The 17,790-nt window shown below is 36.3% G+C and overlaps 2 protein-coding genes across 13 annotated transcripts in view; one reads left to right on the top strand and one right to left on the bottom strand.

Annotated features, from left to right (window-relative positions):
- Positions 1-9,226, top strand: part of adgrg6 (adhesion G protein-coupled receptor G6) — a 44,988-nt gene extending 35,762 nt beyond the window's left edge. For 11 of the 12 annotated variants that reach the window (XM_082148169.1, XM_082148171.1, XM_082148176.1 and 8 more), the window contains 7 exons: positions 721-848; positions 1,594-1,862; positions 1,993-2,092; positions 2,253-2,536; positions 4,146-4,247; positions 4,849-5,001; positions 8,077-9,226. In XM_082148169.1, coding sequence (XP_082004295.1) covers positions 721-848; positions 1,594-1,862; positions 1,993-2,092; positions 2,253-2,536; positions 4,146-4,247; positions 4,849-5,001; positions 8,077-8,258 — 1,218 coding nt within the window. In that variant the 3' untranslated portion in view covers positions 8,259-9,226. Of the gene's footprint in view, positions 1-720; positions 849-1,593; positions 1,863-1,992; positions 2,093-2,252; positions 2,537-4,145; positions 4,248-4,848; positions 5,002-5,274; positions 5,314-8,076 lie in introns of all 12 variants that reach the window. The other variant, XM_082148177.1, reaches the window with a different exon arrangement.
- On the bottom strand, positions 8,520-16,555 carry LOC309482784 (endothelin-2). Its single transcript, XM_082148345.1, has 4 exons — positions 16,456-16,555; positions 12,646-12,787; positions 11,296-11,424; positions 8,520-11,218 (listed from the first exon to the last, which is right to left on the bottom strand). The coding sequence occupies exons 1-4, from the start codon at positions 16,511-16,513 to the stop codon at positions 11,113-11,115; spliced, it is 435 nt and encodes a 144-aa protein (XP_082004471.1). The 5' UTR covers positions 16,514-16,555; the 3' UTR covers positions 8,520-11,112.
- Between the last annotated feature and the right edge of the window lie 1,235 nt (positions 16,556-17,790).

Here is a 17,790-nt window from a genome sequence, read left to right as displayed (position 1 = left end):
CATTATCAGTGACGTTGTAGAAATTCTTTATTCACAGCTAGTCATGATTTATGCATTTCATGATCCAAAGTTAAGCTTTTTTGCACAATTAAAGGAAAAGTTCACCCAAAAATTCAAATTGTCCCATAGTTTACTCACCCTCAAGCCATCCTAGGTGTTTATGACTTTCTTCTTTCAGCCGAACACAAAGTTATATTAAATCATATCATGGCTCTTCCCTGCTTTGTAATGGTATTGAATAGTGTCAGAGTTTTTAAAACTCCAAAAAGCGCCATATTAACCAATGGGTTATTAAATGTCTTCTGAAGCGAAGCGATGAGTTTTTATATGAAAAATATCCATATTTAAAACTTTATAAACTATAATCACTGACTTCCGGTTGTTGCCATTCGCGGGTTCACGAGAGAGTCGAGTTCCTCTTCTCTTATATCGAAATCATCCGACGTTTTTCTTTAAAACTACACATTTTAGACTTTTAATTCATGATCAGCGTTTTGTTTTGCTCTATCCTCAGTGCTTCCACGTTCGTCAGTTCTCACCTAAGCTTACACTATGTCTACGTCATACGTCGGGAACTATTCCTTTAATTTCCTTATGTAAAACTGACATCCCTTATATCTATGGATGTGTTTTTCATATTTCAGCATAATTAAACACGAATGAGACGCATCTCTGGTGAATGTCATTATTGATTAACTTTGCCTCGCTTTTGTCTTTTAGGACATCTCTGGAGCTTCTGCGCAGATAGATGAGAAGAACAACAGGGTTCTTACCTTTATTACCTACATCGGCTGTGGCATCTCAGCCATTTTTTCAGCAGCAACAGTGCTCACATACATCGCTTTCGAGTGAGCAGCTTTTGACTTTTAAACAGCGTGTTTTTAACGACTCATCTATGTGAACACATTGTGAAGTCTTACATTTGAATTTCCAATAACGGCTATTACAATTCTGATGTTTTCTCAAAGAATGTCTTCATCAGCTCTGCACAATATCCAGGATTGTGTTTTACCCAGTTTAGACTACACTCTCCTCTTCAAGCCCTAATAATGTAGCATAAAATTAGACTGCTTGTTTAAAGTATTTACAGTAATTATAAATAATAATAATTTTATTCAGTTAGGAAGATCAAAATTGATCAAAAGTGACAGTAAAGACTTTTACATTGTTACAAATAAATGTTATCAAATAAAAGGTATCACTCTTTCCCAAAAAAATGTTATAAAAATGTAAGCAACTCAACTGTTTTCAACATTATAGATAATAAGAAGTGTTTCTTAAGCACCAAATCAGCATATTAGGATGATTTCTAAAGAATGACACTGAAGAATGGAGTAATGATGCTGAAAATTCAGCACAGGAATAAATTACATTTTAATATATTTTTAAAAAGATGACTTATTTTAAATCACAATAATATTTCAGAATATTGTTCCCTTTACTGTGTTTTTGATCAATTAAATGCATAGCCTTGGTGTGCATAAGAGACTTTAGCAAATCTTCTACACCCCAAACTTTGAAACGGTAGTGTAAATGGCTAAAGGTGCAACGGAATTGCAAAGACTCACTGTTTTCTTTGAATTAAATCTGTAGGAAGCTGCGGCGAGACTATCCTTCCAAGATCCTGATGAATCTCAGCACGTCACTGCTCTTCCTCAACATGGTGTTTCTTCTGGATGGCTGGTTGGCTTCATACGACATTGAGGGATTGTGTGTGGCAGTGGCTGTTTTCCTGCACTTTTTTCTTCTCACTTCCTTCACCTGGATGGGCTTAGAGTCCATCCACATGTACATTGCCCTGGTCAAGGTCTTCAACACCTACATACGGCGATACATCCTCAAGTTTTGCATTGTGGGATGGGGTAAGTTCTACACCAAGATTTCTTTCCATCATAAACTTTTTGCTAGTTGTTTGCCAATGTTCAATATAACATGAGATCACTGTGAAGGAGTGTTGAACATATTAAGCATTGAGAAGATCTGTGTTTTCAGGTGTCCCTGCAGTTATTGTTGGAACTGTGTTGGCTGTGAGCAAAAATTATTATGGAAAAAACTATTATGGAAAAGGAGAGAATGGACAGGGCACAGAATTGTAAGTTTGGCAAATTCAAAATGGCCATTTTTTAATGTCAAATGTGAAAGTTGAATGCAACAGATTTGTGTAGTTTACATTCTTGATAAAGAATGAATTTCTGTTGGAATGGTCTTTTACTTTCTTATTCTGTTGGTTTTCCCGGTCTTTCTTTCTGTAGCTGTTGGATTCGTAATCCAGTGGTATTCTACGTGACGTGCGTGGGCTACTTTTCCATGATCTTCCTGATGAATGTTGCCATGTTCATCGTGGTCATGATCCAGATCTGCGGGCGTAATGGCAAGCGCAGCAACCGAACACTCCGAGAGGAGATCTTACGTAACATGCGAAGTGTGGTCAGCCTGACGTTCTTGCTGGGCATGACCTGGGGCTTTGCTTTCTTCGCCTGGGGTCCGGTCAGCCTGGCCTTCATGTACCTCTTCTCCATTTTCAACTCCTTACAAGGTTGGTTTATACTTACACCATTTTCATTATCCTGTACATTGAAAGACCCCATGGAATCAATTGATGCTGGGCATGATATCTTTCATGTGTTGACATATTTCCTATTTATACATAAAAAATGTTACCACAAAAGCCGGTATTGTCCACTGTCAAGGCATCGCGAGTTCATGTTTTACTGCAGAAACCGACAAGCACCCTTGTCGTTTGTGAACACAACCCGATAAGTCCGTTTTAGCGAATCAGCGCGCAGTATTCAGGTCAGGTGACAAGGCTGTTAGTCACTTTGAAAAGACGCGCTAGGACTTTTGTCAAAGCTGACTAAAAGTGATCGAGGATGGATAATTTCAACGAACTTGATGAACCTGTGATATCTTCTTTGGGGCATAAAGGAAAATAAAAGCTGAACCTTTTTCAAAAAGTGAAAAAGGTTCTCTCTTTTTTGATGAGCGAAAAGCTCCCTGTATTGCGTGTGATCACAACAACAAACTTTGTCAGGCGTCTATGTCAACTGAGGAGATTAACGTTACAAAGATTAACCGAGTGTTTTATTATGTATCATAGCAATAACTTGGGTTTTGTTTAACTCTGAAACATGAAATGTGAAGTTATCTGCTTTTGCCAAAAAAAACACAACAACTTTTAATATATAAAACATATACTTTCAATTAACTTTAATTTAGTAAGTTACCTGTATTTTTTTTGTTATTATTACTTAATCAAAACAACTCAGCCGCAGTTTGATTGATATTTTCTTGGGATGCACAATCATGATTTATGAAAATGAACAAGAACGGAGTTATCCGTTTTTGCAAATTAACTCTTCTGTTGCAAACGTCCCAATTGGGAGAGGGTGTGCAATTGTCAAAGAGTTTAATTAAACGTTCATGTTATATATTTTGGTTGCATTTGTGAGTTAATAAAAACGTAACTGGTTGTGTAAACTTGGCACATAATATCTAAATATCGCTAAATCAATCGATATAGCCCTGAATCGAATCATAATTGTATCACAGAATTTGTTGAGGTATCGGCATTGTATCGCTGGCTGAGAGAATCGGTACCGTATCGTGATGAACTGTCCAATTTACACCCCTATTTTATAACGTCTTAAAACATTTAGAACTCCAAAACTATTTTTGATTTTAATGGGCTAGTTTATGTATCAAATAAACATATTTTTGTTTATTTGACATTTCTATACTTTTAAAATTGTTGTTGTAGTATATAGACACCTTTAAAATATCCTGTCTACATATTTATATCTAAACAAATATTTGTGGTTTTATATATTATTTACTTATATTAAAATGAAAACTCTAATATTTACAATTACCCCAAATTTAGCTCTTATTGACATTAAAAAGTTATTTTAACCAAATAAATACTGCCGAAACCCGGGATCGAACCAGGGACCTTTAGATCTTCAGTCTAACGCTCTCCCAACTGAGCTATTTCGGCCTGTTGGTTAAGTAGTGTAGAAATCTGTAGTTCTTTATGTGGTCCGCTAGGGGTCGCTTTGGTATTAAGTGTGGAATAGCATGAAAATAGCTTACGGTTTGTAAAGATTACGAAGCATTGTTTATTTCATTTATTTATTTATTTTCAACAGGATTATTCATATTTGTGTTCCACTGTGCCCTGAAAGAAAATGTACAGAAACAATGGAGGAGATATTTGTGCTGTGGAAAGTTCCGCTTGGCAGATAATTCAGGTAAATTTAGTTAGTAGCCTACTATGATATTTTTTTTAATTATATATTTTTTTTCACAGAGGTTTTGCTAGCTACTATATCTCATAATCCTATACCAACGGAAATTCATATATTTAATACAAATACGTGGAACAAAATAATATAACTAGGCCTATTGATTAGTTAAAATTATCTGTTTGAATGCTGGAAGTTGTGTACCTCTCCTGTTGCATTCTTGGCTCATTGCAATCATTGTGCTAAGACTTTTTTCTTTTTAAACACATGCATTATTGCCTAGTGATTCTTATACTTTTTTCCCTAGGCGTTTTGGATATTGCCTGTTTTCCTGAGACTTTTGTTGCACTTAGAATGTGTTTCTCTAAAGCCCAGCTATTATTAATAAAATTTAGGACCACAGAGAACTTAGCTGAACTTTACTTCCAGTTAAATCTGATCAAATAAGATGTGAAGTTGCCAGTCCCACACCAGTCCTGTATTTATAATGATAGATTTGGCAGATTTAACTTAAGTGTTTTCTTATGTTGTGTGATTATGCATGGGATGCACCTGTGTGATGAAAGTTAACTGGTAGTTATAGATAACATTAAACCATATTTTGCAGACTGGAGCAAGACTGCCACTAATAATACCAAGAAAGTGAGTTCTGATAACCTGGGAAAGTCCCTCTCCTCCAGTTCCTTTGGCTCCACTACAGCCAACTGGACGTCTAAAGCCAAAGCTACACTAAACCCCTTTGCCAGGCACAGTAATGCAGGTGAGCATAAAAATCATGATGTGGATTGCTTAGGCCACAGTTGGTGTTGCAGTAAGATGGAATAAAACTTGTATTTAATTTCAAAGGGCTTAAACATGTTTTGTTGGCATGCTCTCAGTAATATATTGCCAAGATGTGTAATGGTTGACTATTTGCCCTTCATGCCTTGTGTTATTTTGTGCTTTGCTCTACTGTGTTGCTTTTTGTGTGACTGTAATGTGTACTGTGTGACTCAGTGGTGTGTGTGTGTCTGTATTTATGTTTGTGGTATAGATAGTACCCTGCAATAATGCCATGGAGAGACTTCCTGAGGTAAAACCACACAAGCCAGTTTGAGTTCACACTGCTTTTCTCTGTTCATGTGATCAGCTTCCCCTGTTGGGATAGACTGAATTCAATCCAGCGGCCCTAGACATAATTCCTAGTCTGACTCACTCCTAACACATAAATGCTTTTTTTTGGCCCTCCAAAACATCCCTTCACATGACATTACATTTTTTAAAAACGTTAGGCATCTGCTGTGATGTTTTATGATGGAATAGTTGCCTGTTGGATTGAATCAAAGTTGTGGAGTGACATTCAAGAGCTTGAAAGCACACTGCTGCTGGTTGTCATTGTCATTAGTATAGCTTATAAAGTTACTAGCACAGTGGTGCAATACAAGGAAACACCTCAATGCGAAAAAAATGATTATAAAGCAGTTATAGACTTGACACCCACCCAACCTTTCAGTAGACATTGACAAGCTTTAGTGTCTTTTAGGAGTTCTGAATGTCATTTGCACTCTGTTTGACACTAATTTTTCTCACGGTTGCCTGTTTTGATTTATCTCCATTGTTTTGTTCTTTTTCTTTTCGTTTGGCAGCGTTAATGTCCCCACAGGAGAAAATACCCAGCTTGCACTGCTGAAACTAAAATATATAAAACCATACACAGTAAAACTTCATGCCCACAGCAGGATCACTCTACACGCTGGTCATGCAGAGGTTTAAAAAATACACTTGTCCTGGACAAGCGGACAAGCGTTAATGACGAGCCCTGGGATAGATAATATGCACTTGCTGTATAGCACTAATAATGCACTTAACATCAGAAATTTAAACGCTAAACAGATACGATTTATACTTTGTGTACTTAGTACTGCTCATTACTTTGGCACAAGTAATTGTACTGTTATGCACAGTAGAGTTTATGTCATTGTAAAATATTGAGACATTTAGGATTTAGGAGGTATAGGCTTGCTATATTTGCATACATGCTAAGATGAAAAGAATTCCGTTATGACACTGAAATTGCATTATTTATCTAAGAATACATTCTTCACAAGGTCACTCTGTGTAATTATGTATTTTAAGTTATTGTAATGTACACTGTATAGATTTTTCCTTAACAATATTTATATCTGACCATTCTTTCTTCCTATTTAATTAAAGGTACACTATGTAACTTTTGGCCATCTTGCGGTTAAAAACAAAACTGTTTTGGTTGTGCTTCGGCTCTGCGTGACTGTGCGGATGAATATGGTTATCCTACTGCTCATAAAACATTCACTACTAGGCTTAAGAGATCCAACCAGTTTAGATGACAAGGTGACAGCTGACTAGCTGAAGACGTTACTGTAGCTATTCCCATTAATAGACACAGAACAAACTTGAAAATAAATTCCAGCACAGCGCTACAACAACCATAATGAAATTACCCTTCACAATAGATAATGCAATAAACTCTGTGAGAGAGTTACATATAGCAATTTATCTGTTTAATAAAATACCGTACTTCCATCTTCCCGTCGGTTTTACAATATTTCAAACCCTTCAGTTCTCTGAAAAGCCAAGCCAATGTTGATTCTTGTTTTATTACAAGCTCTGTCGCGTTCTCTTTTTGACTCTCCTCTGTTCAGCCTTTATTGAAAACGGGTGATTTTCTGGAGGTTGGAGATTTTGCTTCTGCATGTCAACCTTTCTTGCTCGTTGTGACAACTAACCTATGCCATTCCCACACCATTCCCAAAGTAGACAGAGCAACTTTTCTCTGATTACGGATATGACAAGACAAGCACGGGCAAGTGACACATATATGCAGTTTCCCGTGAAAACCATCCCAAATGGTCTAAAATATAAACACATATAATAGGCTTACCATATCAGGGTAAGACTAAAACACGTTTTAGAAGGATAGATGATGTATTGATGTATTATTTAAATTGTATTCATTTTGAACAAAAAAGTTACATAGTGTACCTTTAGAATTTCTAATTTTCCCTTTTCTCTTTTTGTTGTTTTATTTTTGCACATAGCGAAGTAAAAATCTCATCAGGTGGAGGAAGGACTAGTTCTAGTTGCAAAGACCAATTACAACACAAATTGTGACTTAATTTGAATACAGATTTATTTGACAGATTTTTTTGTTGTTGCTGTTGTTTTGTTCATTTGTTAAATTTCGCTAGTATGACGCAATATGTGAATTGTGAAATAATCTTTGCTATTATATTGTATATTAGAATTAGCTATCTAAATGACCTCATCATCATCAGATAATGACTTGTCTAGCATAGTACATAAGCATAATGTGTTCTGGATGAAATGCCAAAACTGTGCTCCAATTTTTGTTATTCTGTATTTAGTTCTGTAGGTCAGTACCTTTCTGTAGCCCCAATTGCCGTCATAATAGGACAGAGGCTAAGGAATCATTGCAAAGAAAAGCTTAAGCAATATATATATCTGGCAGAAGCGTTATAGAAGGGGACTGAAGGTGCATGTGTGCATTGGAATGTTTTTGCCCAAGAATGCACAAAGGCATGGAACATCAACAGAATGGCATGGACAATTAATAACTCACCATTAGTTGAATGAATTGGAAACTAATATGATCCAACTGTCAAAGTATTGACAACACTCAGTTCTGCTTTCTTTTGAAGCAGCCAACATGTACGAAAATAGTTTGCACTGGGTGCCAGTTGTCATCTTCATATTGTATGCGAGTGTATAGATACTTTGGCATCAATACTGGATTGCTCACTACTTTTAGAAGTATATTCACACAGTCCTTCAGTCAACCATTGTGGCGTATTTGCAGGTAAAAGTTTCTCCAATCAGAGCAGTCCCAAATGCAGCCCTTCCGACGGAGAGGCTTCCTCGTCCATCCTCCCCGTGCACCAGGTCTTGGACAAGGTAAAGGGCTACTGCTCCGTACGCTCTGACAACTTCTACAAAAACATTATCATGTCAGACAGCTTTAGCAATAGCACTAAATTCTAGGGAGAGGAGGCTGAGATGGAGCCCTCCTGTGTCCCAGACATACCTTGTGTGGAAAGGCAGGATCATGTTTATACGCTACCGTGCATATTGAGTTAACCCTCCCCGACTGGAGTAGAGAAACACATAACCCTGTAGAGAGGGCAAGCTATGAAAGTGTGGATTTTATATACTGTGATATTCAGCTTATACTGACTATGTGATCTGTAAATAATCATAATATATTTTACTGTTTGTGCTTTTTCTAATTTCTGTTTTGCATACTTTCTTTCTTTCTTTTTGCACATTGTTTTTTGTTCAAGTATTTTGTATATATAAATCTATAAATGCTTGCTGCGGAATAAAAATGGGACCATTTCACGACCAAAGACTTAAAAACATGAGGAGTAGCTAGTTCCTCTGTTCGGGACTGAAAGAACACGAATGGTTGGAGCTTGAATTTTAATGCTTGTGAATTTTGCCTTGGTTTAAGCAGATAAAGCACATTTTCGCTGTAAATTAGTGAACCTTTAATACCTTTATTTTGTCATTATTTAAATGATCTCTGTCTTTACATGATCTACTACTGATTAACATGTTATAGAAAATGTTGTTTTTTTACAGTGTGAACATTGTTCAATAGTTTCAGTGCATACAGTTACATAAAACTACTCTAATAGAAGGGCAGAACACCAAGATCAGTCTTCTGCTATTTGACAACGTAATGGAAAACAACAGCTATACACCAAATCTAACATGTTCAGATCTTCCTATTGCTGTAGTTTAATGACATTGTTGTTTCGACTTGGTATTTATTTTAAACGCTTTTAAGAGATTTCTATGCTTCGGTGAAGAAAATGTCAGCAGCAGAAAACATTTACCAAGGGCTGTTCAGTTTGCTCTGGTCATCAGTGTAGATCATCATTAGTATAGTGGCTATGGATGCTTTATGAAAATGTGAGATCTTGCATATTAAATGCACTTAAACCAGATCTTGTCTGTCTTATTTGCATAATGTTCTGCTTATGGTGAAAAGTAACTGTAATAGAACGTTTGTGCATAATTTTAATGCCGTTCTCAAAACACAACATTTCTTTTTATGCATCGTTCATAGAATGTTTTTTTCCCTGAAATGTTGTTCAGAATGTTCAGATAACTTTCAAATGGAACATTCCTTTAATGTTTTTGTTAACAGAAAACTTTGCACAAAACATTTAAAGAACTGGAAGTTTCGAACGTTCAGAGAACATTGAGAAATACAGTTTACATAACTTAATGGGGACAAAAACCTTCTTAGAACATAATTTTGTAAATAATATGGATATACTGTAGAGCAAGAGTTATGTAAAACTATATACTGTTTCTTTGATATTAAATATTCACATTACATTTAAATTCCCAACTAATCAATATTACAGAGGTTGCCTAATTAAAGATCATTATGAATTGAGACGTTTAGGCCTATGTGATACCATCATATCTTGATAATCTTAATCATCTGTTTTTAGCTCACTTTTAATCATTTGTTGGGTTTTGTCAGGGTGTTTCCCAGAACCTAACAGGGTGGTTAGTGGCTGGCTCAATCCGTCTGACTGTAACAGGGGGACAGGAATAGAGAGTGTTTGTTCCTTTGTCCCGGTAGTAAATGAGAGCACCACAAATTCCTTCCAGAAGTTTCTTGTGAAAGCCTTCCTGTGAGGTAAACCAGCATTCCTGATGATGCCAAAAATGAATGGAGATAAGTAGCCGGCCTTATTTAAAGATTCAGGCACTACTATGCTATTCACCTTAACTTACATGGTAAATCCCTCAATATGTGATCACTCAGCAACCAAAGCAACTAACAATATTGGTTTACACCAGAAAGGCTTTACACCACTTCATGGAAAACAACAGGAAAAGAAAGAGCGAGTGCAGTTATTCAGAAAATTGCTAGCCTCTAGCACTGTGGAAACATTTAGCTTTGCCATTACCGTCTCCCCGTTTGATCTCCAGGAACGGTGACAGTTTTATCAGTTTCTCTCACACTACAGTATACCTTTCTGAAGTCATTTTCTGCTTAACTGTAGCTGTCATCCACTTTTTCTGTGCATTTAACCTCACTTTCATTTATAAGCAATTTTCATGTCATTGCAAGTTTAAAATCCAGATAGTAGTGACAAAAAACAAAATTAGATACCGCAGCCATATTCCATCAAGAAAGATGGTCTATGTGCATTTCACCAATGACTGGGTTTTAGGTTTTTATTATTTGCCTTTTCACATTACAATAAATATTCAGCTCATTCATTAGATTACAAATTGATTGCAAGTTTCAACTGTCTGAAAAATCAAACTACTGTATATCCACTGATAAATGTGAACTGCTTGTCCTAGTTCTGTGCATACACAGACATTTTTTAATTCATATTATTCATTAACAAACATCCACAATTTAATTTACAGAAAGCTAGACATAATATTAAAACTCTGAACCTTGGATGACAGAGTGATCTTTACCCAAGAAAAACTAATATGTTTAATGTCAAAGTAACCTAAAGTGCCCACAAACCACTACTGCCCTTAATAAATATTCAAAATGTATTCACTATAAGGAAACAAAATTGGAAACATCAGATGATATAGTATATTACACGTCAATTAGAAGCAATACGGTTTCAAAGTATTTCGCAAAATACTGACAGTTATATAATATATCACTCCTGTTTGCTTCATACTGTCACTATTGAGATGCTAGCATTTCATGGCAAGCCCAATATGTATAATACTATACTTTGTAAACCATTCACAGCACACATATTCAGATATAAGGCCAGGCTTGCTGCCCAAATAATAATAATATACAGCAAGTTACTGTGTAGCTTTTTTTTCATCCCTCTCAGGTTTGTATTGGATTGTGTCTCCTGTGTCTCTGGGGGAATCTAGACTTGTATCGTTCTTTGTAGTTTCTGGGATGGTAACTTTTGACTGAGGCATTTTCATCTCTGAAAAAGATATCAAGTCGGCATCAGTAAAATGCAATGCAACTGCCACAATGTGCAATTTTAATAACGACACTCACTTTTGCTGGAGATCCAAGTAAGAGCAAAACCGCACACATTTTGTGTCTCTTCTATGTGCGCAGTGGCATCGTTCCATATCCCGTCTTAGACGCATTTGGAGTGAACCTACACCATAGGGAATGACCTGACTGAAAGAGAACAGCTGATATTTTTAAGTGCATTCCAAACATATCAATATTTAACATGTGATTATTTAATTTTTTTTAATCAAATGTAATAAATTATTGAAAAAAAACTCAGTCACACTTTAGAAAAGGGTCCAATTCTCACTATTAACTCACAATTAACTATGACTTTTGCCTCAATAAACTCCTAATCACTGCTTATTAATAGTTAGTAAGGTAGTTGTTAAAGGGATAGTTCACCCAAAAAATGTAAATGTTATCATCCTTTACTCACCCTCATGTTGTTCCAAACCTGTATATTATATTTTGAAGAATGTTGGTAACCAGATAGTTGATGAACCCCATAGACTTCCATATATTTTCATTTCATACAATGGAAGTCATGGGGGTCCATCAACTGTCTGGTTATACCAACAACAGAAGAAAGAAACTCATACAGCTTTGGAATGACATGATGGTGAGTAATTGATGACACAATTTTCATTTTTGGTGAACTATCCCTTTAAGTTTAGGTATTGGGTGGATTGAGGAATGTAGAATATGGTCACGCAGAATGACCAATAAATGTGCTTTATAAGTACTAATAAACAGAAATGCTTTATAGATGAAAATAACCTAATTTAAAAATCGATGATCTTTACAATGGAACTGAATCAAGCCAGAACTGACTTCAGCTGGACAACAACCAAAATGCATTATTTTACTGTTATCACTGTAAAGCTGCTTTGAAACAATCTGTATTAAACTGTTATATAAATAAAGATGACTTGACTAACATGTATAAATGCTTGGTTTTGACCATATTCATAACATATTTCAAATATTATGTTTTATACATAGGCTATTTAGTTTTTCTGCACAATAAAGAGCTATTTTCAAATTCATGAACTGAATAAAAAAACTTGTGCTTCTTTGAATCTATTCTTCAAGATATAAAAGACTTCACTCTAATTTCACTTCCCAAGAGCCAGACCCTCAATCTTTAGTTTCTTGGTTGTTTTTCACCAAAGGCAGTCTGCCTGTCCTCAGGTCTCCATGCGTGGGCCACATTAATGAGACCACACACTTAAATACAACCAGACACGTGCTTTCAGTGTACAGGTTACCAGCTTCAGTCCCCCACAGATTTCAACCTCCACTTCTCTTTCTTTTTTGTATTGCTCAAAGAGATCTCTATAGGAACACAGACACAGACACAGACAGATCAATGTTTGAATGATGTACCTGGGTGTATCGACCCAGACGATTCCTATGTGGCAAAAGTACACGCATTCTTTGTCCTTCAGGTTTTCGCAGGAGCAGCGTCTCTCGCGATGGTGAATTTCTGGAGGAACATTCATAGATGGACTAATGTTGGCATGTGACCCTGGGACTGAACAAACACAAAGTTTAGACAACAGGTACAGTGTTACAGCACAACTGTTTCTAACATTGATAATGATTAGAAATGTTTCTTGAGCAACAAATCAGCATATTATAATGATTTCTGAAGAACACTGCAAGACATCACAGAAATAAATAGCCTACATTTTAAAATATATTCACATCAAAATATATATAAAAAATTGTACTGTATTTGCAGTAAAAAAAAAAAACTAATTAGGTAAGACTATCAAATACAGCTAAGTCATGGATTTCTATCAAATATTTTCCTTTTTCCCCAAGCCTATGTTTTGTTTTGTTTTTTTTGCTTTGATGTGTGTCACACTTGAGACAAAACCTAAAAATGTGTCAAAATATTAGTCATGCTTGGCGATGTAAGAGATAACATAAGCTCATGCTGCTGTCTAAACATTTCAGCAATGTTGTGTCTCCGAGGTCCTCTTTGTTTTAGGCCTTTAATCCAAAGGATTCTCAGATCCAGTTTTCATGTAACTATGATCTAATAGGTTATTAGATCAGAAGTGAATTTCCACACAACCTCAGTAAAAATAATCAAATCATGTCACAGAATACAAAGGAAACCTACAAACAAAATGGCTTAGGTTGCATGAGCTTCATTAAGGTTGAGGGAAATGAAAAGCCAAGTGGCCCATGTGGACCATGTTTAAAGAAGACAGCAAATACGAATCTGTGGCCAACCACATTTAATGCCTCTAGGATTCCAGCAGCGCATGTAAATGGTACAAAGCAAACCACCACTACAGCTTCCGATGGTTGGGGTTTTAAAAGTTGAATCAAAAACAGATCTTTTGTTCGTCGGCAACATGGTAACTCTTTAACTGAAAAACAAATCTCAAAGTACACTGAAAAAAATTATATGATCAATAAGTGATGACAACATACATTGCATTGCTTTAACTCATCAAAATAAGTTAAGCAATTTTTATTAAAAAAAAGGTAAGTTTAATGTAATTTAAGTTGAAAATACTGAAACATTCAAGTTGATTGTACTTAAAAAAGTGTTTTTACCATGGTACATTTGATTGCCAGGAAAGTTAGAGGATAGGGGTGTAACAATACCCTCATGTCACAGTTCGATACACATCACAATACTGAACTTACAATACAATATTATTGCGATACTTCAAGACATATGATAAAAGGTTAAGGAAAAAATGTACTGTTGATTAAAATGCTAAATTTGGTATTACATTGTGGGTGTATGAATAGGCTTGGACTTGGTGCTGATAACCCAATGCACAGGACAGTAGTGACACCAGAATAAAAATATTCATGATTCTGAAGCTGAAAATACAGAATTAGTTCAGACGAATATGCTTTCACTCTCTCACTGACTAGATATATTTAAAATAATGTAGGCCACTTTTTACTGGTAACATAAGACATTTGCCATTATCAGGACCCACAGATATTTCCCCATTGCATTATTATACATTATATTCAACATTATATATAGTAGTTTAATGTAGCACTGTCACTAAAACTCTGAAAACGTGAATTCTTTCTCAATAGTAAATTTTATTTTGGTTTACTATCCACAATACATATTGTTGCATTTTTGTATTGCGATATATTATGACACGATAAATTGTTACACCCTTAGAGGGTAAATTATTTAATGAGGTAAGATAGATGAAGTATAGGAACTAAGGCTGCAGGAAGTCTCGCTCTCTTGAAGGCTCAGCAGTGGTGACTTTTGGAACATGGAAGAGGTGTTTAGTTGGACCTCAGTAACCCGAATGACATCTAAGGTGCTCAATCAGGCGAACAGAGCCTAAGGCTCTAAGACCTTATAGAAACGGGTGAAATTGCATGCCTCGGTCTTGTGGAAAGCGATCTGGGAGTGATCACAGTAATCCATCACTATCACAAAGCTGTGGGGGTCTAACTATATAAGTTTGATGTGGAATACACAACAAATGGTCTGACTTTTGTTTTGATGCTGGAAATCAGTTGTCATCCATGTCCTCAAGGCGTCAGTTGAGGTTTCCCAGTGAAGCATTTGGGCTAGTTTTCATATATCAGGTAAGGAGAAAATCACAACAAGTAGCTTAGATTTAGAGCTTGGAATTTGTTACAAATCCATTGGAACGTCTGCTAAAAATGCCTCACATAATTCACATACAACTGACTTTATACCATCCCTTAATCGTGAGAAAGACAATCAGGAAACGTTTTCTTTATCCCTGTAATATTTTACCAGACTAGACTTTTCTAACTCGATACTGGTATGAGACTGTGAAACCTAAGGCAATCTCTGTACTCCTCAGCACATTTTGTTTTCCCAAGAAAAATTTAATTTTGAGACCCGTGCCCTGAAGAGAGAGATGACTGCCAAGTTGGATCAGTGTAGAATTGTAAAGGACAGGTGAGGGATTACATAAATCCATAACCACCCATGTTACTTAAACCAGACCATCTCACCCATGAAGAAGCAAAAGCTTTTCTGTTGTTAGCAATAAGATAGCGATAAAATAGTTTGACTGCTGTTATTAAAATGAAAAGCTGTGATAATTTCCGCCCTGTGTGAGACCGGCCCTGAAATTCAAAACTTCGGAGGAACATGGCTCTGTAGTTCCAGCAATTAACCATAATAATATTAATTTGCTGTAAAGTATATTATCCCAGTCTTTCGCACTGCATACTGTACATCCAATGCTGAAACTAAAGAGCTCAACAACAAACTTGGTTATGAAAAAAACGTGAGCCAACCTGCAACCATGTTAATTGATTCAAAAAAATGTCAAATGATCACCATCAAAATTTCTGAAATGTATCTTTGCTTAAACTAATGTTTACAGAGATAACTTGCACTGGTGATGAACTCTGCACGCTATTAAAATGAAGCCTACCCACAGTGCAAAAGCCTTATTTCCTCCAGCTATAGACATTCTGAGGCAACTCTCTCTGCTTTTGCTCCCCCATGAGGGAAGTTATATGTTCTGTGGTCCATAGAAGTGGTAGGAGATGGCCTACACATGCGGGAGTTTACACCCTTACATGCTCAAACCAGACGGATTAAGAAGCATTTTACGCCACATTTAACCCTAATTCATCCGTTCAATCTTTTACACTTTACAACTGCATATTGTGACTGGTGTTATATAAGCAAAGACATTTGATAACCGAAATCTAAATGGTTGTAAAAAGCTGACTAGACAATGAGAGTTAATTAAAGAAAAAAATCTATCATTTACTCATGTTGTTCCAAATCTGCATAGGAAACACAAAAGTAGATATTTTGAAGAATGTTGGTAACCAAATCATTTCTTAAAAATGTTCCAAAGTCAGTTTTGGAATGACATGAAGGTGAGTAAATGATGACAGAATTCGTGAACTATCCCTTTAACCTTTTTTTCTTTAAGCAACAACAGCATTTAGAACATCCCTTAAAATTACTAGAAAGTTGCTAAACAAATCTTCAAATTTGATGTGAAAATACATTTGAATTGCAAAGAACATACCAGAGAGAATATGACAATGAAGTTTTGACAGCAATATGTTTTAACTGCTTGTGCTATAGACAAAATCTCATGTAAACTGACATTTTTCAGATAGGAAAATATTCACATTGTTAAAGATTTGAACAGAAAGACAGAATTATATAAAAGAAAGATGATAGCCATTTACCTTGTTGCTCCAATATGAAAACAACCACACTTATTACAAATAAGAAGGAAAAATCCATGATGCACAGTGCTTTAATTTGGCAAGCCTGTCTCCTGGATGTCTATCCACACTCAGAGAGCAAAGCTATGTGGAGAGAGAGAGAGAGCAGGTTATGGAGTTTCTCAAACTCCTGCCACTCTCTCGACACCTCCAGCCTACCACACCCTCCTCCCCCCATCTCCGTCTTTGGATCAGCCTGCCAAGTTGTTCTTCACAATGCTAGGGACAGGTGTTTGACAAGACACATTGTATGGGAGTGTCAATGGGAGAGAAAGAGAGAGAGAGGGAGACGTTGTTCTCTTTGTTTGGAGATGCTCTAACTCCATATGAAATCGCTTGTGAAAGCAGGGTTTCTCAACTTTGTCTGTTTTCATCAAGTGCTTCCAGCATGGTCAGAGGTTTATCGTATGGACGAATTAGGTGAGCTGGCATGTCATGGGAATTTTTTTCGCACTCTTTGTTTTTGCCTTCCTGACGCTATGTTAGGAATGGAGGTTTGAAGAACAAAGTCAAAACTACAGCCTGGAGAGGAAACCCAGCTTTTTCAAAGTGGAAAGCCTAGACAGACCAGGTTTCTTTCCCAAACCAAGGGAAGCCCATTGTGGTAAACCTCCATCTTAATTAAAACAATAAAAAGCCAATTGAAACATCTCAATATAAGCATCTGCGTGGCAGACTCTATTAACTGTGGAGGGTTCCTCTACTGGTTAAACATTTTCTAAAGTTCAAAAGCAGTTCTTGCTCTCATTTTTGGCCAATTATACAATAATCATCTCAAACTTTGTGAAAATGATAAATATAACAAGAGCTCCACTATCCAAACATAGATATAAGAGATATTGCATGAAAGTAGTTGAGAATGGTCTTCAATGGGGCTTGTCATTTAATCACAGTGGGGGCAAACTGATGTAGAGCGCCACAGGGGTTATTTTTTCCCACCCGTAGTTCTATTTAGCTCCCTTTTTGACTTCTCATTAGTCCAGATTAGGCTTAGTTTTGCATTCAGGAGAGATAATTAAAGGCTGGGCACAACACAAAACAACATATTTGGTCACAGAGCCCCTGGCTACAGCAATTAGATATGTGAGGTGAGGTGCTGTGGAGAAGGAAGGAGAACTTCAGAGCTCCAAACGGATTCTTCCTGCAGCTGCGGGAGAGCTTTAATGAACAGTTTGAACGACTGTCTGAAAAAATGAATTGAACTGTGAACTAAGGGACACCGTGCCACTAAACAAGTTAAACAGATTTTTTTATGTGAATCTAACTTTGTTATTTTATTGAAGACTTGCAGCATTG

The sequence above is a fragment of the Leuciscus leuciscus genome (assembly GCF_965113295.1).
Source record: "Leuciscus leuciscus genome assembly, chromosome: 19".
Classification (NCBI taxonomy): Eukaryota; Metazoa; Chordata; class Actinopteri; order Cypriniformes; family Leuciscidae; genus Leuciscus; species Leuciscus leuciscus.
Note: the sequence above shows the minus strand (reverse complement) of the source record. Positions and strands in the feature narration are given on the sequence as shown.